Genomic DNA, 22,345 nt, shown 5'->3' on the forward strand with positions numbered 1-22,345 from the left:
TGTTCTCTAATCCATCTCTAGAAGGCTTTTAGCATTAGGGCTGTGGAGTCATAGGGTATTTGTTATTTATCGCTGAGGTCTAATGAGTGGAGCTGGTACAGAAATCTGTTATTAACAGGACTAATCTCAGTATCTGAAATTCAATATTGTACAAGTGTTTGCAGGATTGGATTTTAGTTTTCCAAGACATTTTAGAAGTCAAAGTAGGGTTTTTGAATCTTTCTTTTGGCGATAAGAGTTTTAAATGATCTCCTTTATCATTTTTCTTTCTGTATAGGTTCCAAGTAACATCTGTTACTGTATCTTGTAAGTTACAAATCTAGTTCATTTCTGACAGTGTACCCTCACAACGATATTTAGTATGCTTTATTCAAGAGGATAGGATTTTGTCTGGTCAGCCAGCAAAATAGTTTGTAGGTTTAGAGGTACAATTTAGAGAATTGCAATGGTGTGGGTGGCTGTCAAGGAGGACATACTTAGTTACAAGCTGTGATGTGACAGTCAGGTAATCTGAGGGCAATGAGCTAGTCTTTTGTTTATGCAAGTGTAAAGAGCGTATGTTTTGGTTTTGGTAGAGCTAGTACTGCGCTGAATTTTGTGTGTGGACTGAATCAACAATGAAAAAAGATGCTACATAGATTTATTCCATTTCTTGGGAGTCATAAGTTACAGAGTCTAGGTCTGAGAAACCAAGTTGAATGTACTTTTTATTTTTATTTTTCAGAGGCCCAGAAGACACAATAAATGATTGTAAAATCCTTTTTATAGAAGAAATGTACAAGATTGAAAAGCCAGGAGCTTATCCATTGACATTTGGTGATGGAGATTTCAAAAGTATGTGTTTTTTGGTTTTGTTTTTGGCATTTGAATAGATATAAAAAAATGAATACTTGAATGATGTGTATATAAAATGCAGAAGAAGGAGTTTGCAGAGGTAATAGTAAAGGTTTTGCACGCACAGGAAAGTAGTAACATAGAATTCTTTTTAGATTTCTGTTCTAAAGGTGTATTTCTTGTAAGGTAGATTTTAACATCTTTGTCATGAGCAGAGAAATGGGAATATTCCAAACAAACTGTGCAAAATGAATTCATAATCCCAGTTAAGTTACTAGACAGGTGTCCAGGTCATCAGAACTTCTATGGCAATGGACATGCCATTTAAACTTCTAATAAATTAATAAATGCCAAAGACAGGATTAGTCTGTAATGCTGCTCTTTAAACCTGTTATTATGTATGAATTAAAAAATAAAATTAAGAAGTTTGTACCAGAGCTACTAGTACCATGAAAAAACAAACAAACAAAGCAAATGATTAATGTTTAGATTATTATTTCGCCCCGTAAAACCTTCTAAAAATAACTATGCCATACCTCCTCATCCTCCCCACAGCCAATGGAAGGAGTTGGTGGCAGCATTATCTAAAAAGTGGTGGGACATTTTATCCTAACTTTAAAGATATACTGAAGTTAGGAGTGATAAGATGGTGTTTATGACAGTGAAACTGAGAGATTTATCTTCAGCTCTACTAATAGGTGTTACTGAATTAAAAAATGAAGCAGATACATCATATCTTAGATTCTTGATGCCAAGGCAAGTATTTTTCAGAATCTTTTTATGTAGCTATTAGTGCACAATAATTAGTGTACTTACTGTTTACTTGTATGCATCTAAAAAAAACTTTTTAGAAAAGCATACTGCATTTGAAGTTGTATTCTTAGAAGCTGAAATGTGACTTTCTGTAAATAAACTTTTCACAATTCATTTTTCATTGCTTGTGATTGACTTTCCTTAGGTTACTTAGAAAAAATAAATAAATAAATAAATAAACAACACATTCTTTTTATCTTCTCTTTGTATAATTTAAGGGGTTTTGCAATATCTTAAAACACGTTTCTATTTTAAAAACTGATATGAGAAAAATTAAAATGTATAGGTACTGCTTTGCTTTTACAAACCTATTTATTTTGCAAGTATAATTATTTACAAAACCTTTTAAAGGGCATATAAAATTATTACAGTTTGTTTAGTTCTTTCCCACATTTTCTGTATACTAAATTAATTTTTAAAAGTATACACATGTTAAGGAAGTGAGTAATTACTATATTGCTGACTATACAAAATTAGCTACATTGGGAACATCTGATTTGGCTTGAATATTTATTTATTTTACATTCTGTGCTTCCTCTGATGATTGCTGTTTTTACTATTTCAAGTTCAAGCTCTTTATTTTCACGTACAGCTCCTTCCCTTCCTATTTTATACCTATTTCGTCATTTGTAACCTTTTTGCTTAAATGACTCACTTACTGCTATCTGTGTAGAGATTAGCACCTCTGTGTATGTTTTGTTTCATTCTGTTTGTGTTCCTGTTTCAGGATGTTGTTTATAAACCTACATAAATAAATATAACATAGAAATATAAACTTTAAAAATGTAAACCTACAAATTTAATCGATCTGGTAATTCAGTTTGATTTCTTCTCATAAACTCTTCTTTTTTTTCTGAGTCCATCTTTCTCACCACATTGCCCTTTCCATTTCTGTTATTGTGGTTCTAATTTTTGTGGTAAACTGTCTTGTCATTGTTGATTTACAACACTGCATATCAATTGAGCTCTAATTAGTAATAGTACAGCCATTGCCTTTCTGCCATGCTCAACCTACTTCGCATTTAAAAAAATTAAAAGACATACACATGTATTGATCAGTACATGGACGTCTATCTTGACTCATTTGTATGCTATGAAAAGCAGTAGATTTTTCTTACAATAGTATCGTGTGATATTCAAGAATTAACTATCTTTAAATAAGATTGCTGTGAGCAGAATCAGAATATGTGCTGACTATATTGTTGTCTAATGAAGCTGTGTCCTTTCCAAAAGTTAGTATGCATACTTTGGAAATCATCCTCACCATATAAACACTGTAGGCTATCTCTACAGGGAAATTGTTACTCCTTGAGCATGGTCATATGTTAATGAGGCCTTGTATATATAAATTAGAAAAAAATGTATATGAAGGATCACTACAAGTTTATCAGTTACATTTAAAAATATAAGGTAGTCAATTTGAAATTATTTAACAGAATTCTGCGGTCTGGGAAAAAGTTATAGTTACACCTACTAGAAAATTATGTTAACAAATTAGTAAATTAAAAAGCAACATAGTTGTAAATACATTTCAACTATTTCTGTGCAAGAAAGGGATTAAGAACTGGACATCAACATATATTATTTCCAGCAGTGTCACGATTTATGCAATAAATGTGAGGTAACTCTTCCAGTAAAAATAAATAAATAAATAAGAGAAAGTGAAATAATAAGTGCAACTAAAGTATACCTGGCTGGTAGGGATGAACAGACCTGTCTCCATATGACCAATATGCCAGGTATAATGAGTGCATTTCAGTTACAAATATGGTAAAGCATAAATGTAAGAAATTAAAGCCATGTAATGAAAACAAAAGTTTGCATTTTGTTTGTATATTGAAGAATGTTGAAAACTTCAGGTGTTGTTTAACTGAACAAATACATAGACCTCTGTTTTTTTCAGAAATACATATATATTTAAAAGAGATTATTACTAAACTTTGACCTCAGAAATTGATTTTGTAACAGAAAACAGTAAATTACGTAAGCCTAGACAACATGTGGTGGTAAGATATAGAGAAAAATAAATTTCCTTTTGCCTATTATTTCTCAGATGAGGTAGAGTATGAGTTTATTTAGGGACAGCTCAGTCATCAGTTCTAAGATTTTTCAAAGGAGTGACCAGTTACCTGGGATTTCTTCAACTTCGACTTGAATTGATGTTGATAGCTTGGACAGATCAGTGAGTTTTGCGTAGCTGTTTGAGAAATTCCACAGGTACAGCCATGTACAGATTGTTTCATCAGCACTCTTATGTTGTTTGTTTGTTTGTTTGTTTTCTCTTCAAATGAACCCTGTGGGAGAAGTCTTAGACTAGAAGATCACTTCCATTTGGATGCTTTTTTGTCTTTTCCCATACAGAAATTTACAAATTACAATGTAGGTGTACGTCTTCCACCTGTGAAGATAAGAATATTGCTCAATATCATCCAGAAGGACAATAGAGGTAGCATAACACTTGGTATTCTGGTCCCCCTTTCTTAAAAGACTTTCAGTATGGAGTTTCTCCCACAGAGGTTTTCATTCTGATTTGTGTTGATCACATTTTCTGTAAAGTCTATCCAGTTGGGAGAGCAGTTTTTTTCCCAGCAGGTAGGGGCTGAGATATCTGCAATCCCATAATTGTGACTTTTGTTCTCCATATGCTTAGGAAAAATGCAAAAGTATCCAGAACTGTTCTGGATATATCAAGAAGATAACCTTGTCTTTCTTTCTGTCAGGAATCAGCTCATAAATCTTTATGTTATGTGAGCAAACTAACTTACAATGACTTGATAGGCTTTCCAGCTTCTGAAGGCAGCAACTTAAACAATAACTCATGGTGAAGAAAAAATAAGAAATAAATCTAGTAGAAGATGGAAACTTGTCCCTGAATAGTATTGTCCCCTTCTAGTGAGACAAACCTGGGGGCACGTATCCATGAGGTTTGAGAAAATCTAGTCTCCCATAAAAATATGTCAGAAAGACAGACATCCTTTAGTATGAAAAAAAATCCTATTTTTTACTAAGGGTTAAATCTTTTATGGAAACAGGCAATGTTTTCTTAAATGTTATGATTTGACATTTGTGTCCTTCTCTTTTGTTGCGATACTCTTAGTTCATGCTGTCTCCTAAAGGCTGTATGGGGCTTGGGGTTAGAGCAGGTTGGTTTATAGTTTGCATTTTTATAATGGGCCTCCTTTTCAAATTTGTTATTAATGAATTTGCCTGTGACATCATGGACATATTCAGTCTTTGTTTCTGAGAATGAAAGTGTTAGTTTTTGAATGAATAATGAGTTGGGGTATTTTTAGCAAAGATTATGACGGGCAATTTTGTCTGTCACAGATTTTGTCTGCCAGACTGTTCTTCTAGGCAAATAGCCCTTTTGAGTAGACATTATCAATCAGTTCAGAAGTTTCTCAGATAGTTTGCCTATGGACTTACAAGAAGATTTATTCCAAGTGTTGGTATTCCAGCTCTTTCAGTTTCTGAACTACTATAACTCATAGTTATTTTTTTCTCCCAGAATTGTTCTCCTGAGAACATTTTGTGGCCCAGTCTTCCCTATTCCTTTTTCTGAGCTTGTATTGAGATTTCCCAGTTAGAGTACACAAAGAGAGTACATATTAAAGTACTCTAACAAACTGATGGCCATTGTCAGTACTAAAGATGTTTTTACCTATGATTTTCCTCATCTGTCTTAAACTCTTTGTTGTATTCCCGCTCACCTTCTTTCTCTTGTGGAAGTAGTAACAGGAACGAACGTTATCTACCTTGATGTCTACCACTCCTTCAGAAGGAGGAAAAGGTTGTTGTTCCTACTTTATAGTATTTCTGACAGTCTACATCTGTCTCAAAACTTCACATAAACAGTCTGTCCATCCAAGTGAATGAAATTATAGAATGTTACAGTAGGAACAGAGAGCCAGAATTACAAGTTGTAAACTTCACAGAATGAATGAAGAAAGTTAGTTAATAAGCCTTTCTATTTCCTATCTTCTAAACTTTCAGAAAAAAAAAAAAAAGTCTTTGTATTATTGCAGGCATCTAGATTCTGCAACTTCCTCTATCCAACTCCAAACTCTCTAATAGTCTTTGTAGTCTTCTGTGCCTTCTGATTCAAAGATATTTATTTCTTTCAGATAAAATGATATTTCAAGAACAGCTTGGAATTATTCGGTTAATTATTATATTAGGCTAGTTGAAGGTCAAGTTCACTTACATGGCATTTCTAGATGTCTTTCACACAGAACACATCTGAACATGGACAGGAGTTGGACTTGGTGATCCTTGTGGTTCCCTTCCAACTCGGGATATCCTATGATTCTGTGATTTTTTTTTTTTCTTTTAATGAAGGAATTGTTTGAGCAGTGATCAAGTTCTCTTCTGAAGTCTTCTCTCATTTCTCTGGACTTCCCAGTTGTTTCAAACATTTTTCCTGTAAGTCTTAATTGTTCTATGTTCTGCTCTTTCATATCTATTTTAGGCTACTGAATGATTTGGGAACAAATGCCAATTTTTTTGTGTGTGTTTGTGTGTCTTTTTTTTTTTTTTCATAGCAGTGTTCATTTAGTCCAAACTTCCAAGTGAGCTAAACCAGAAAGTTAGTGTTTCTTTGTGTGTAAACTAAACTGCTGCTGTGAACAACTGGTGATTTTGAGGTGGACTATGATCTTAGACTATTAATTCTTTTATGCAACTGTAAATTTAATTCTATGGGGAAGAAAGCTGTTCTAGATTGTAGTTCCGTCTGCATCTGACTGTTACCAATTTCCTAACTGGGTTTTTTTCATAGCTGAATTTAAGAAGACTCCAACCAAAGATTGTTCAAGGCTTCATCTGTAGGCAGAGTATGCTGGTGTCATTTTGAAGGCAGTGAGGCACAGTGGGCTGATGGGGAGAAAATAAGAGAAGCTGCTGGTTTATACAACAAAAAATCCCGTTAGCCTAGGTAGTCAAATAAAGGTTATTAGGGGGGGGGGGGGAGAACAAATAAATAAATTTCAAGAGGACAGTGTTCATGTGCAGAAAGAATTGTTTCCTGTTGGTACAGTAATGCAGTTTTCTGAGATACATGGCATTTGACTTTTTCTTTGTTTTTGACAGGAAAAAGTGGCCCTGAGTGCAAGCATTGTAGGGCTGATCCAGATAAGGAATGCCGTTTTTGTTCATGTTATTTGTGTGGTGGAAAACAGGATGCTCACATGCAACTCCTGTGTGATGAATGTAATATGGCTTATCATATATACTGCCTGAACCCTCCCCTAAGCAAGATACCAGAAGATGAGGACTGGTAAATATACAAGGATGATTTACTTATCTATATTACCATTCTGCACAAGGTACCTCTTTGTTATTTGCACCTCATAAGAGACACTACTGAAGAATTTTTGTAATTCTGGTGTGTTATTCATCTGTCCACTTAATGTAAACCATTATGTTTTCTGTCACAATAATTCCTTTAAATCATTCATAAAGGATTAGTAGTAAGCTTAATGATCATTACATAATTTCAAAAACTGGTATGTTCATTTTATTCACTGCGATCATTAGGACATTGCCTGATCTGATTATATTTACTTACAGTGGTTGTTCCCTTGTCTCTTAATTTCATTCAAGCTCCACTGCTTGAACAACACTCTTTCCCTCACCTTTCTCTTTCACTTTATCCTCTGCCACTATTGCTGGCCTTGAGACCTTCCCCTGTCTTCTGGTTGCCTCTGCCCCTTTCATATCTCCTGCTGTGCGAGATCCACCAGCTTGCCGTTCTCCTTTTTACTGTCCCTGGCTCTGCCAGCAGGAAAACCAAGCTAACTCACATTGTCAAATCAAGGTAACTGTATTTTGAAGTGAGTCTGCATGGAACCACTAGCAGCCCAGTAAGTTATCTTGGGCACTGTGCCATTTTTTGTGTTTATTAGCTATCTACAATTTACACTGTTCATATTTATAACCTGCCTGTGACTTATGTGAGATGCTAATCCTTTATAAATGAGTAATAAATATAATTTCATTTAAGTAAAGTTTTCCATTATGTAGACATCAGTTAATGTCTAAGATGTCTATGGCTACGTTTTATGGAATATCTTTGGCCTTGTGATTAATTTTTGTGGAACGGTACACTTCAAATAAAAAAATCCATTCAAGTGCTATGGAAGTTTTAACCTTCTTTGGAAATAAGTAACTTAATCCACTATACTGTAGTGGATGCCGCATGCAAAGTAAGTTTGTGTATTGGTAAGTCACTAATGCTGTGCCTGTTTTCTGTGGTATCAATTTTTTCTGAGCTCCTTCTATATTTATGCCAATGTGTGATTAAGCAATTGAGAGATTAACAGTGATAGGTATTTCTCAGCGGCAATACTGAGGCTACTGTTTTTTCTTTGTCCTATGAAATTTCTGCAATGAGAAGCATTGTATCCACTCTTTTTGGAATGGTAGTTGGAATTATGAATAGCATTTATTTCAATATTGCCTCTGTGCCTTCCACTTCTTCCGTGTGCAAAATGACAGTGTTTATTCAGCAATGTGTATTATGCATCATACTAGTCATAACTATCCCTAAGTTTTCTACTGTCAGGGGAGATTGTTCTTGCTGTATGTGGCATCTTCTTGCTTCCTACTAATTGCCGACATTAATGAGTTGATGTCATGTTGGAAACTATTCTCAACACACAAATGGTTTATTATTGACTGCAGTCCTTATACAGTATTTTTACTTCATAGTGCTTGCCCTTCGGATATAGCAGCTGAGAAGTTCTTTTCTGACTTCATTCAGAATGTTCAATGAGACCACCTGGCTGGAAGTATACATCTGTTCAGTCCATCCATTCTTCTTCAGTTACTTACTCCCAAAATCCAGTACTCCAGCAACAGTAAAATTCATTTATTTTCCAATATTAATCACAGTTAAATTTCGCATAAAGAAAATAGATATGCTCCAAGTCAGTGACCCTCTTCACACAAAGTCACAAAATCCTTCGTTCTAATCCAAGAACTATTTATTTTCTCTAGTTTCTTCTGTATCCTCAAATACACAGCAAGTTCGATAGGCATGTTAGGATACTAATAGTGAAATCTCACCAGCCACCAGTGTCTCTTTGATTTAATTAGTGTGCTAAGATTATCTTGGACTGCTGGGTGCCTCAGGTGATTTTTCAGATTAGTCATTACTGTTCTAATCTTCACTGGCACCCATTCTTTTTCAAAAACTTCTAAGAAGATGTTCTTAGGAGTTATTCTACATCAATTTCAGAGAGCTACAAAGAAAGTTTGAAGAATGCAAATTTTTTCGAAGTGTTGGAATTACTTAGGTATCCCTACCCTCTTAGATATCCCTACACTCTTCCAATAGCATGACTGTAACTGCATAGCATAGATCCATAGGATGGTTTTCCTCCTTACAGGAAATTTGGTGTTCTGTAGGCAACCACAGAAAAATTGAATTGACTGAAAATGTAGCCTTTATAGTCTGTCAGGTCGTGGGTTACATAAAAGTTTAGACCCTTCTACTTGCATTCCTCACAAAATGATTATGAATTTCCACAAGTAGCAGAAGGTTCCATATTCATAATATATAAAATGTCTTGCAAAAAGGCTGTCAAGCATTTTAACTTGTTTTTGTCTGCTGTGTAACAATACAAGCCTTAAGATTTGTTTATTCAAGTAAACAAATAGTTGCATCTGTGGATGAAATCATTGGGTGGAAGAGGTACTGTTACGGAGGTGGCTCTATAGTAGTTATTTTGAGATACTTAGTAATACCAGCCCTCTTCAGTCTTAATGCTTGATTGTATGTAGAAGTAGCTCAGTTACACTGGGCAAAGCAGGATCTCCTAGCAAAGAGGAGGTCTGCATTCTCCCTTCTTACATAGTAGCAAAGGGTAATGGCCATGTGATCCTTAACATCCTGCTAGATCTTGCTTGTTTTGGAAGTGGAAAGATTTGGCAAACTCCATGCAGGGGATAAACTTGCAGTTTGGGAAATTATAATAAGGTTCTCTTGCAGAGATGAGGCCCTCCTATATGCTAAACAATATTTAATATTTTATGAGAAGCTTACATTAAAAGCTATTAGGGTAATATGGTTATGCTATCAAAAAGCAGGGGATGCCATTGTTAAATTCACCTTGTGAACTTGCATTTTATCATCTTCCTTCTTTGTAGGTGGCCATTGCATACTCTTTTTTTTTTTTTTCGAAACAACTTTAGTAATATCATCCAAAGTCTTAGTTTTAGACAAATTCAACATCTTGTATTATTTTTCATTTCTTGTAATCAATGTAACTTCATTGTCTTACTGGCTCATCACCTTTATTGGCATAGTGAAATTTGTTTCTGTAGACATTAATCATTAAATCTTCTGTTCATAACCAAATGCATAAGGTCATAAATACAAAACAGCAGTTGTAGTAGTAGCAGTAGTGGTAGTAATCTAAATTAAGTTATCGATGTTATTTTATATCAGGTGTCTTCCATTAGCAGCTTGTGGGCCAAACTTAGGCCATGGAAGCCAGAAACATGGACAATTAATTATCTTTGCATTAGCATTCCTGGAGTGGGATGAAAATCTTTTTAGAAGCAGTAAAACGGCCAGTGTACCTCCCTTCTCTCTCTGCTGCAGTCATGGCGTACTGCTATCTCCTTCTTTCCTATCAGGCTGGCTTTGTGTTAGCTGGAATGAGTCCCAGTGCTGTGTTCCAAGTGCCTTAGGCATTGTGGGGTAGGATTAATGAATGTGTGTGTGTGTGTGTGTGTGTGTGTGTGTGTGCCTGTCTGTCTGTCTGTCTACCCATATTACATGGTGTCTTGGCTCTGTTTCACATTCAGCTGTCTGCAGTGAAATTTAGTACAGTAGAAGCAGAAAATAAGGGTAGAGTGGGCAGGACATACAAACAAACCCCGAGCACTGGTTAGCAGCATACTCTAATCTCGGCTATCTTCTCCTTTACATGGTCTGAACGAAAGAGGACAGAATGAAGAGAGAATACAGGACACATGGGGACGTCTCACACATCATGTGAGAAAGAATAGTGAAATGTTTTGCCTCTAACACTCTACCTTCAAAAAAACTGAAAAGCCCTATTTTAAAGTTGACAGCATTTGTTCATGTTGGGTTCATTTTTTTTTTTCAACTGTAGGCTTCAGCTGCTTGAGACTGGTATATATTTGCTAGCTTTAAATATTCAGTCAAGATAAACCAGTTGACACTATTTTGGCTACAGGAAATGTATTGCCATTATTATGAAGTAATTGAGAATTTACTAAAACCGTTTTTTTAGGTATTGTCCTTCCTGCAAAAATGATTCTAATGAAGTTGTAAAGGCTGGAGAAAAGCTCAAACAGAGTAAAAAGAAAGCAAAGATGCCATCTGCCAGTACTGAAAGCCAGAGAGACTGGGGCAAGGTAGAGTGTGTTTTAGAAATAGCTATTACTCTGATTGTTCATGTATGTGCTACATCTGTAATTATACTTCTATATGCACTACACAAAATTCAGTACTGGGTTGCACAGACTATGAGACAATGATGAATCCTGCCCACTATCTACTGACAGTTAAAGCAGTGGAAGAATTATTAAGGTGACTAGAGGTAAAAGCAAAAAAACCCAACTCCCAATCTCCCCCCAAAAAACCTGAACACACATTACTTAAAACATTTCTTTAACAATTGTTAATGCATTTTAAAGTATGTATTTTTTATAATGATTAGATTTCCTGACATCTGTAGCTGATTTTTCAAGTAGTCTTCAATATTATAACATTAAGTCATTCTGTGTTTTTAGGGCATGGCCTGTGTTGGTCGCACTAAGGAATGCACGATTGTTCCTTCAAATCATTATGGACCTATTCCTGGTGTTCCTGTTGGGACAACTTGGAAATTCAGAGTTCAGGTATGGTATGTTGCTTCAGTATTAGCTGTAGTTGAAGTAAATAAGAATAATAATAAATGTGCTGGACACTAATGTAAATTTAGATTGATAATTTTCATTTTCACCAGGACAAGATAAAGCACGTACAGTGTGATACTGGAATTGATGCCAACTGTAATGAAATAGAAGCATACAGATTTTATAATACAGCTAATAAGTAGTGTTTTTTTAAAAAAAAGAATTATTTTTAAATAGAAGTCTGTTGTAATGAGGATAAACAAATTTCACATGTTAAAATTCTGAGTGGAATACTTAGTGAATAGAGTAAAGTGTTTTCTGAATTCTCCTTCATGTGAACTGGGCATCCCGCTAAAGAAATGTAGACTGTGGATTTCAAAAGCAGTAGATGATATCACTATAAGTTGACTAACTGTTAGGTTTTTTGGTCATGCATAACTGACATCCAACTATTCTTTCAAGCAGGTGAACATATTAAAACAGCATAAGCCTGTACTACTAATGACATGAGCTGTCCATTCAGCATTTGCTACTTCTTGCACTGTCTCATTTTCTGTTGCAAATATTTCTTAGGTTCTGAGGTAAACTAGATTAGTTAAAAACAAACAAACAAAAAAACAGCTGGCTGAAATATCATCACATCTGGGCTAGAAGGGAATTTATTTTTCCCAGTCCATTTCATATTTTGGTTATACAGTACTGTGCCGATATATAGAAGAGCAGAATGTTTATCAATATGGTGATAGGCACTTTATGAATATATACATAAAATTTATATATATGTGTGTGTGTGTGTGTTTTATATATATATGTAAGTTTTTTAAAAAGCTGGAATGATGGGATAGCATCTTTTTATGCCAGTACTGTTTTTCTGTGGTTTTGAAGGGTCCAAGAAACTGCAAACTTTGTTTTCCCTGATCTTATCTGATATCACTGTTAATTATTTGTCTCTTACATGTGTAATAGTTTGTAATGGAGTGTTTTCCATCATATGCAGAAGAACAGAAGCATTTTTTTCTTCTATGCTTAAACATGGGCATAACAAGAATCAGAAGCCTTTTCTGATTAGCTCTCTGAACTTTTTATCACCTGCTTTCTTCTGAGAAGAAGATAGATATTTTATTTTTCAAACAATAGAAGCAATTACTTAACAGGAAGGTTTCATCTGATGGAGGTGTCTTCACTGCAGTCTGAAGAATTCTGGATTTGGGAGAGTGTGCAGTTTTTAAGGCTGATACAGTTTGCAGCAGATGGTTTCTATATAGCAACAGGTTTTGGTTTCTCCTTTGGTAGGGATCACAATGAGGCAGTTAAACTGATTCTTCCTCACACCGGCACACTGGTGTACTTCATGAGTGCTTCTGTCAATACGAGATTATAAGCAAGTTAATTTTGCACTGTGAAATCATGCTGTTCATTATCCCATTCATTTTAACACACAGCTATTTAGTTAAGAGGAGAATTCCATTTCGATTCCTCAGGATATTTTGCTGACCTCTCCTGTGCTTGAAGAACTTTTTTGAAAGGAATTAAAATAGTTACATTTTTATTGGCTTCCAGATTAAGCATAGTTTCATAAATAAGAGAAGTTTCTAAAATCACCAAGTAAGAGAAGTTTCTGAAATCACCTGTGCAAACTCAAAATCTCAAAAAAAAGTTTTTTCATGGCTTCAGAAGTAATTAAAGTTGTAAGTTTGTCTTTTTCTTAGGAACTCCATTGGTGACACAAAAGCTGATAGTTTTATGATCTTTCTTGCTGGTAGAAAAAGGAACAGAAATACAGAGCTGCTTTTGTAAGAAAATTAAGCAAAGAATCATGATTTTGTGTATATATATGTGTGTGTGTGTGGAATAGACAGCAAAAGCAATTGCCATTTATACCTAACAATTTAATTTTTGGTACAAATGAAACATTTCACTAAAAACAAACAAACAAAAAACTTTTCTACATAGCCACTTAAATTACACTTTTGTTTCTCACGTAACTGGTCTTCTGTATGAGAAATGCGTTTCTCCTAAGAAGATCTATGAGAATTTAGAGACTTTAGATGCTGTATTTTTGATTTGTGTAGTTTTTCATGACACAAACTCTCTTTTCCCTAGAAGAAAATTGACTAAGTATTGCTTCTGGAGGGAGCACCTGAAGAGCATCTTTGGCATGAATTACTTACCAGAATTCATCTTTGGGGTGAATCACCTACCAGAAACCTAAATTTAATTGATAAGTCCTGGAAATGAAAGAAGGGAGGGAGGAATGAATGAGGGGATGTTTAATACAGCAGGAAAGAGGAGCACAATAGTGGGGCCTTTTTATTCTGCTTGCACATAAATGGTCTGGAAAAATTGGCAAATAGCTGATAAAGTTAGGTGAGAGTCCTAAGTCGTTGTGGATAGTAAATATGGGGTTGGGAACATTTCTAACTTCATATGAATTGTACTGGGCTTTCAGATACTTTTTTTTCATTATTATTTAGGAAGATCTCTTAACAGCTGGTTTTGGAATTATGCTGTCTTAATGTGCAGTAGTGATCAAAAAAGTATATCAGGAGTTAAAATACTCTGAAAGGAAGGGCTAGGAAAATAGTAGATATTATTATGATCAAGAATCAGGGTGATAAAAGGAATGGGGTAGTTTTAATTCAAGTGAAAACACTTTTCATTATGGAAGAGGATTAAAAAGATGGTGTGGGGTTGAAGTTTGCAAAATGAAGTACAATATGAAAAGTATGATTAAGGAACAATCTGCATACATCTGTAATGCAGAAAAGGGGTCTTCAAAATAAAAAAAATAAAAATCAGGTGACTGATTCAAAAGGAACAAGCTAGTTCTGGTTCATAAGACAAGCAGCACTATTGTGAACTCTTTTTTCTCTTGGGTACTATGGGTTCAAAAAATTCTAAGTAATTTAGGAAGTTGGAGTCCTAGACAGCTGTATGCTGAAAAATTGTACAAGGAAGGATTATTGTATCCCTACAGACTTTTCATACTGTGCACAGCTGTCTGCTCTTGTCTGTTGTTAGAGACAGCTTTTTTTTTTTTCCTTTGCCAGCTGGATCTTTGGTCTGATGTATTGTAGTATTATGAAAGTACAAGACATAGCAAAAGAACGTAAACTTTTATGGAAGTTGCTTAAAAGTATAGGATGGAAAAAGGGGTACAGGAGCGGGAGAGGCAGAATCAGAACAGACAAAGCCTAGGTATGAAGGAGTATAAGAAGGTATGAAGAAGGATCCTAATTGTTTTTATGCTGGGAATCTTAATTCTATTAATAATATTTTTGCCATCATGTAGTGAGAAAATACAGAATTTAATATGTCATCTCTTGTTTATTCTTGTTAATTTTAAAATATAATTTGGTAGTCTGGAACAAGCAGCAAAAATCTGGTTAATATACTAATTTTTTTGAGAGATACATCCCAGCAGACTAATGATGTTGCAGGTTTATGCTACAACAGCAGTTCTTGAGTGGTGTGGTTGCAGCTAAGTTGCACGTTTGTTATCTGAGAGTTATCCTCTAGTTTGTGATATACGCTTTGATGCAGTGACTTCTGTTTCATTAGGCTGTACCATAGTATTCCTCTGAGTTGATCATGTTATGATCATTAATAGCATGTTAGTTTAGTGGTACCTGACAGAGTGATCCTTACACAGGTCACTGTGATCTTCTATAGTTAACAAATAAAAAATTTTACCAAATGGGGTATAGCAATATGTACAGTCTTAAATACTGCTCGTGGAAAGAAACATGGAAAATGTTCCCAAAGAAGAAAGTGTACATTTACATCATCTGGTGTATCAGCTGTCCCACATTGTCCTTCCCTTTTTAGATATCCTTATTTTGGCTCTTCTTCCTTAAAAAGAAGTGGAATTCTCACCTTTAATGGTAGTTGTACATTAACTGTTTACACAGACACCTCTATACAATTTTTAAGCAGAAAGTTCACTGTTAAAAGTTTTTATAGATAGCTGTTTGGTTGAAAAAGATGTTAGAAACTGTCCTTTTTCTGTTACCAGGTGAGTGAAGCAGGTGTTCACAGACCACATGTGGGTGGAATCCATGGACGCAGTAATGATGGAGCTTACTCGCTTGTATTAGCTGGAGGATTTGAAGATGAAGTGGTATGTCATTTATCCAAGCAATGATTTTGCAGTTCTAATACATTAATCTTTTTAAAGATAGAGGGTTATGTTTGTTGTTGATATGAGCCTTACTGCTTATGCAAATACAATTGTGAAAAAAATAACTACCACTGATAAAAAATCCAATAGTTTTTAGTATTTTGGAGAGAAATATATAAGCAAATATTTAGTAAAGAATGCTTATCCTCATGTGTATGCTCAAGCAAGAAATTGCAGCTGAATTGTACATCATTTAGGGTAGTAAAATTTTCAGTATACTTTCAGAGTCTAGTATTATGTAAATAATACTAAAATACTAAAACAGAGTTTAGTATTATGTAAAATCTGACAATGATATGCAAGTAATTTTATGTTCTTTGGTCATGATTTTTATTGCTTTCAAGTCAGATAAATGCCTTGTCCTTTGGGTTTGTTTATGCAATGTGTTTATTTTAATGAAGCAAGAATAGAAGGTAACTGTTACTTGATTCTGTGAGGTTCTGAAGGTTCTTCACTCCTACTGATAAGTGCTTTCAGAATTTCATAGGAAAGTCTCAGTATCTTGTGCTATCATTCCCAAAGTTGCTGGAAAAAATTCTACTTTGATGTAAGATCTAAGTAGAGCAACCAACGCAGTTATGTTGCTAAATAAAACTAACTGCCTCCAACTTTCTTCTCATGATACTGATCAACATTTGTTTATGAATAGATTACTGGTTCTCTGCAATCAAATAATGTTTACACAAGGTACATCCCCTCCTGCAGTTCGGTTCCACCAGGTGGGATTTTGAATCATGCATGCAGCAGGTGAAGGATAAAGCAGTAAGCAGTCCATTTTTTTTGACGACATGCATAGCTGCTAATCACAAGGACAAAGGCACTGGAGAAAGAAATAAGCACCTGAAATAGCCTCAGAATGTAATGTATTCTTTGCTGACAGTACCTGCAGTTGCAGGGTATTGTCTCTGAAGATGTCTGTGTCTCTTTGTTGAACAAGTCATATGAGGAGGTACTTGGTGTTGGGGTACATTACCATGTCCTTTGAATCAACTCTAACCCGAACTTTAGGAACCTTAGCCAGTACATTTCAGGAACAATGTTACTCAGTAGTTACAACTACTGTCTTGGGATGAGATCATCTAGCTGCTATCTTCATTTTGGTAGTGATACTGGTGTTCTCTTATTACTTCTACTGTCATTATTAAATTAATAATATCTAATAAAGTTATTTGAATCCTTTGCATGCCTCTTCCTGTTTAGCTACGTGAAGTTGGGATCATGAGATTTTGCAGACATCTAGGCACTGTCATAGCCTCAGTGGCATATATGATTTTGAAGAAGCATAGCTGGGGAGAAATACTGCAGGTGATACCTAAAAATTCATATGAATGTCAGCTTTTTTGAACTTCTCTAAAGTAGGGATGCAATAGGAAAAAAATGTTTTTCCAGGTGCATTTTTTGAATTAGGGATTTTTTTCAGTTCTTTTTTCATATGCCAAATTTTATTTTCCAGCCTGATTCTATTTCCCCTGTTCTGTGCAAAAAGTTTGAAATTAAACTCCTACAAGCATACCCAGGGAAAAATCAAATTCCGTACAATAAGTATCCTAAATATAATATATCTTTCCTCCAATTGAACTTTTACATTAAAATTTAGATAAAACCGTCTGTTACTTTATTGTATGAGAAGAAAAGAGAAGTGACTCTTACTTGAATTTCAGTAGTATGACATAGTGTGTAAGTTTTCACAAGACTGAGAAATACATGCATTTGGGAAACCTTTACCATATGGTTATAATCTTTATTTACACACTTTGCCAATGTGCCATCTTAATGCCCTTCTTGTGGCTTTAAATTAGCAGTTCACTGTTGGGGTAAAATAATTGCAAAAATATATTATAGGAAACAGAACTCATTGTCTGGCTTTCAGATCATGACATTTTTACGCTGTGTCTTTGGAAACTTACGGTTCTGCAGACCCAGACTTGTCTGCAACTTTGCTCAAGTTGTGACATTCTGAGTGCTCAGTAACAATGAGTTCTGTCAGTGAAGGATCTGCCCTCAAGATTGAGAAGTCATAGGTTATGAAATGAGAAGTGTGTGAAATTCTTTTGCATGTGAAGCTTAGCCTTATTTTTAGTTACATGCCTGTAAAATGTTTGTATATTATTCTCTCTCTTATAAATGCTTAATCTTGGATTTTAGTGACAAATTATGTGGGTTAACTATTTAAGACACAGTCCTACAATAGTTAGCTTTAGAGTCTTGAATATATTAATATTGCTAATTTTGTTCTTGCTAGTAACTGTAATGGGAACATTAGCTGAAGAAATTGTGAGATTTCTTCATGAATTTGAAATCTAAGAAGCATTTCAGAATAGGCTAACATTTAGACACTGGATATTCAACATTAACAATGATTGTGCAATCATAGTGTTCATGATAAAAATATTTTGACTTGCTTGTTCATCAAATCAAATAGCAGAAGATTCACTTTTGTGTTTAAAAATTGTCTTCTTCCAAGCTTGTGTCATTGTTTTTTTGAGTCAGATTTAAAACTACTGTTTATTTATTCTTTTCAAAAGTTTCAAGATCCATGTTTCTCCTGGGTTGATGTAGTATTGTAAATTAATTGAGTGGTATCCTTAGTTTAATCTGAAGAATTATTTCTTCTTCTTTAAGTGGTTTTGCATATAGGATTGTAAGTGAAATCTTGGAAGTGAGATTTAGTATCTGTTAGAGAATAGCATCTACTGTGATCATTTGCATCATCTGGTAAAATAATCTGGAAGTATAAAAAAAAGTAGCCTCTCTAATGACTTGGAAGGGACCCTGGGCAAATATACTTGTTTCTTAGCTTTGTTGGTTTATTTATACTAAAATCATTCAGTGCCTGTGGTGTAGCATTAAAGACTACTTCATGAAAACATTCATTGTCCATTTTGAATGATATGTGTCTTTATGCTACTGTTGTGTTTGGGTAATCAGTCCCAATATGTTAGTACAGCTGTTATTCCCCTTTCTTGAAATAATCCAGTAACAAATAAATGCTGTTTAGTCCACTGGATTCTCCCAAACCTTCTCATGAGGATATAGCATTTCAGAAACTCCACTTGGTGTTCATTGCACTCTGAAAGCACTAAATCAGTTCCATCAGTGGCAAAGATGCAGTGCAAGTATTGTAGTGAATTGCATATTTAAATTATTTTAAATCCAAATAAAGTCTCAATAAAGAGTTTCAGATTTGACTCAGTGTTTTATATCCAAAAGACCATTGTGAGTAACAGATTACCTAGAAATGTATATATGATATGCAGCTTTATTAACGAGATTGCGAGTCTTGCCTGGCTCACCTTAATCTAGTGTAAGCCCTGGTGCAAAAGAGATGCAGTGTCCTATATAAATTTTCTGAATTATCCTGTCGTGCTATGTTACCAAGGGAACAGTTCTTTTCAGATATTCACTGCTCTGTTTTATACTACTGAGAATCCAACATAACAAGTTCATTACAGCCATTACATTGAGAGTCTGTCTGTCACCTGGGTTGAATATGTAGCTGAAAACCTGATGACTGATGCCATGAAACTTGCTGTTTTCAAATGCTGTCATGTTTCCAAGATCTCTGGACCCAGCTGGTTTGGAACCTACTTGGAACTCCAAAATAATATGAAACAGTTTGAGTATCTCATTATATGATAGCCACCAAATATCTTTCTTTTCACTCTTAATTGGTATTTGTCCATTCTTACTGCCTCTAACACTAAGGAAATACTTGACAAAATTTGTTGGACTACCTTTAATACATGCCTCTTCCAGGATTTCAGCTTTTCACAACAGCTTCTATTCTGTGACAGCCTTCTGTCCACCTTGTTTTTTATTCTGTATGATTAGGTATCAGTCATGCAAAATGCTAATGCCAAAAAATACCCTTTTTTGTATCCTTTTCTGAATTCCATTGTGTCCTCTGTACCTGCATTATAATCTGAATCATTTTCACATCCTGAGAAGCCCTACTTTGTTCTACAGACCGGTCCCTTTTTGTCTTTTCTTACTGCTGGTACTATGACTGTCACTGTCATCTTACCTGCCTGTTTGTCTGCTTCTTTCATGATTGTGTGTGGAACTTTCATCTATACTACTCTTATTTGTGCTTTTTCAAAGTACATTTGAAAATCTTTGCATATCCAGTTGTTTCTAAAACATTGAAGAAAAAATTTGATATGATGTTAAAGTGGATTAAAAAACTGGAAAATAATGTTGCCAATGCTTAGTAAAATGCCATTTAGCTCTTTTTTTTTTATATTTCATGCTGTCCAAGAAACATTCTGTTCATGATCCAGGAAGATCTGGATAGGCTGGACTGATGGGCTGAGGTCAACTGAATGAAGTTCAACAAGGCCAAGTGCCGGGTCCTGCACCTGGGGCTCAATAACCCCAAGCAGAGCTACAGGCTGGGAGATGAGTGGTTGGAAAGCAGCCTGGCAGAGAAGGACCTGGGAGTACTGGTGGATAGTTGGCTGAATATGAGCCAGCAGTGTGCTCAGGTGGCCAAGAAGGCCAACGGCATCCTGGCTTGCATAAAAAGCAGTGTGGCCAGCAGGGCTAGGGAAGTGATTGTCCCCCTGTACTCGGCTCTGGTGAGGCCTCAGTGTTCAGTTTTGGGCCCCTCGCTACAAGAAGGACATTGAGGTGCTCGAACAAGTCCAGAGAAGGGCATCGAAGCTGGTGAGGGGCCTGGAGAACAAGTCCTACGAGGAGCGGCTGAGGGAGCTGGGCTTGTTCAGCCTGGAGAAAAGGAGGCTCAGGGGTGACCTTATTGCTCTCTATAGGTACATTAAAGGAGGCTGTAGTGAGGTGGGGGTTGGTCTATTCTCCAATGTGCCTGGTGAGAGGACAAGGGAGAACAGGCTAAAGTTGCACCAGGGGTGTTTTAGGTTGGATATGAGGAGGAACTTCTTTACCGAGAGGGTTGTGAGGCATTGGAATGGGCTGCCCAGGGAAGTGGTGGAGTCACCATCCCTGGAGGTCTTTAAAAGACGTTTAGATGTTGAACTTAATGATATGGTTTAGTGGAGGACTTGTTAGTGTTAGGTCAGAGGTTGGACTCAATGATCTTGAGGTTTCTTCTAACCTAGACAATTCTGTGATTCTGTGATTCTGTGATAAGAGTACTGTAGGTCAAGGATGTAGGCCTTATTTTCTGTTTGTGAATGCCTAACATGCTGAGATACTCTCTTGCTCAAATTCATACATTTTCAATGAGATGTTAGTTATATTCATGTAATATATAGAGTACCATCAGTCTATAGCCTTCATACGTTTTGAAGCATCAGCATAATTTTTGTTTTTCCATTGTGTCAAGCTGTGAGTTTCTTGCAGGACTTTGTCAATTTTTTGCATGAACACTAATAAAAATGAATTCTTTTGATATTAAGTATGTATTTAAATGAAAGAAAGATGAAAGTAACAGTCCAATTCTGTTTGCAGAATCTTTGCCTGATATATCGTTGTTTTTCTCAAGTTTGCACAAGCTTCTTACTCAGTATTAAAATTTAAGCTATTTGAATTGGCTGGATTCATCAAGCAGATTCATCCCAATTCATATTATTGCTATCCCAATCAGCCCTGTGTTATTTCCATGTTTTGTTTGCCATGATGTTATTAGCAGTCATTGAAAAAAAAAAAACAAAAAACAAAACACATAGCTCAATTCTCTGATACCTGACTTTATAGATTTTTTTCTGTCCTTTCTTGGTAAAGGTTCTTGCCTTTTCAGTCTTTCATTTTTTGGAAATTGTTTCATATATTGCCCTTATACAACACAATTCTGTTATTTTTTTGGAGATTCATTAAGCACGGATAAGTAGACTGTTTATACGATGTCTTTGTTAGGTTTTGAGTATTTTTTTTCAGCTTCATAGCACTTGCTTGTTATTATGTATAGAGGAATCTTGAGAGAGAAACACTCTAATACAGCAGCTGAATTTCTGTTGGGTTTTCCCTACACCGAATAAGATAAAATCATTTCTATAATTAATTTATGGCCTTGTACAACCAACATTTCTCTTTCTAACTTTCTCTTTTTCTGCTGTTGTCAGTCATGAAATATCTGTAACAGTCTTGCAATGGATCCTTAATAATGTCAGACTTTTAATAGTGGTAAGAAATTGACTGAATTTTACTACTGCATACAAGTATGTTCAGAACTTTATTGTAAAAAAAAAAAGCATATAAACTTTACTTTCCTATTATTTACTATTATACTATTGCTTCATGATTTGTACAAAATCTGCATCTCCAAAGAAATACCATTTTAAGTATTTTTTTTTCTAGATATTCTTGAATTTACTAGGAGTAATATGAATTTCTGTGATATACTTCCTAAAGAAAATAGTAATACTGGCTTTACTTATATGTATGTAGCTTTTGATTGTTCTTTTGGTACATGGCAAAAGATTTCATCAACCTTCCTTCAGTGTAAATACAATTCTATGTAGAAAATCATAGAATCATAGAATCATAGAATCATAGAATATCCTGAGTTGGAAGGGACCCTTAAGGATCATCAAGTCCAACTCTTGACACCGCACAGGTCTACCCAAAAGTTCAGACCATGTGATTAAGTGCACAGTTCAATCTCTTCTTAAATTCAGACAGGCTCGGTGCAGTGACCACTTCCCTGGGGAGCCTGTTCCAGTGTGCAACCAC

The 22,345-nt window shown here is 35.2% G+C and overlaps 1 protein-coding gene across 5 annotated transcripts in view; it reads left to right on the top strand.

The window, feature by feature from the left end:
* The window catches only part of UHRF2 (ubiquitin like with PHD and ring finger domains 2), an 85,413-nt gene that overhangs the window by 53,296 nt on the left and 9,772 nt on the right, over positions 1-22,345 (top strand). For all 5 annotated transcript variants that reach the window (XM_038169768.2, XM_038169765.2, XM_038169766.2 and 2 more), the window contains 5 exons: positions 725-834; positions 6,736-6,922; positions 10,911-11,034; positions 11,413-11,520; positions 15,533-15,637. In XM_038169768.2, the coding sequence (XP_038025696.1) occupies positions 725-834; positions 6,736-6,922; positions 10,911-11,034; positions 11,413-11,520; positions 15,533-15,637 (634 nt within the window). The remainder of the gene's footprint in view (positions 1-724; positions 835-6,735; positions 6,923-10,910; positions 11,035-11,412; positions 11,521-15,532; positions 15,638-22,345) is intronic.

This window comes from Anas platyrhynchos, chromosome Z, assembly GCF_047663525.1.
Source record: "Anas platyrhynchos isolate ZD024472 breed Pekin duck chromosome Z, IASCAAS_PekinDuck_T2T, whole genome shotgun sequence".
NCBI classification, from domain to species: domain Eukaryota; kingdom Metazoa; phylum Chordata; class Aves; order Anseriformes; family Anatidae; genus Anas; species Anas platyrhynchos.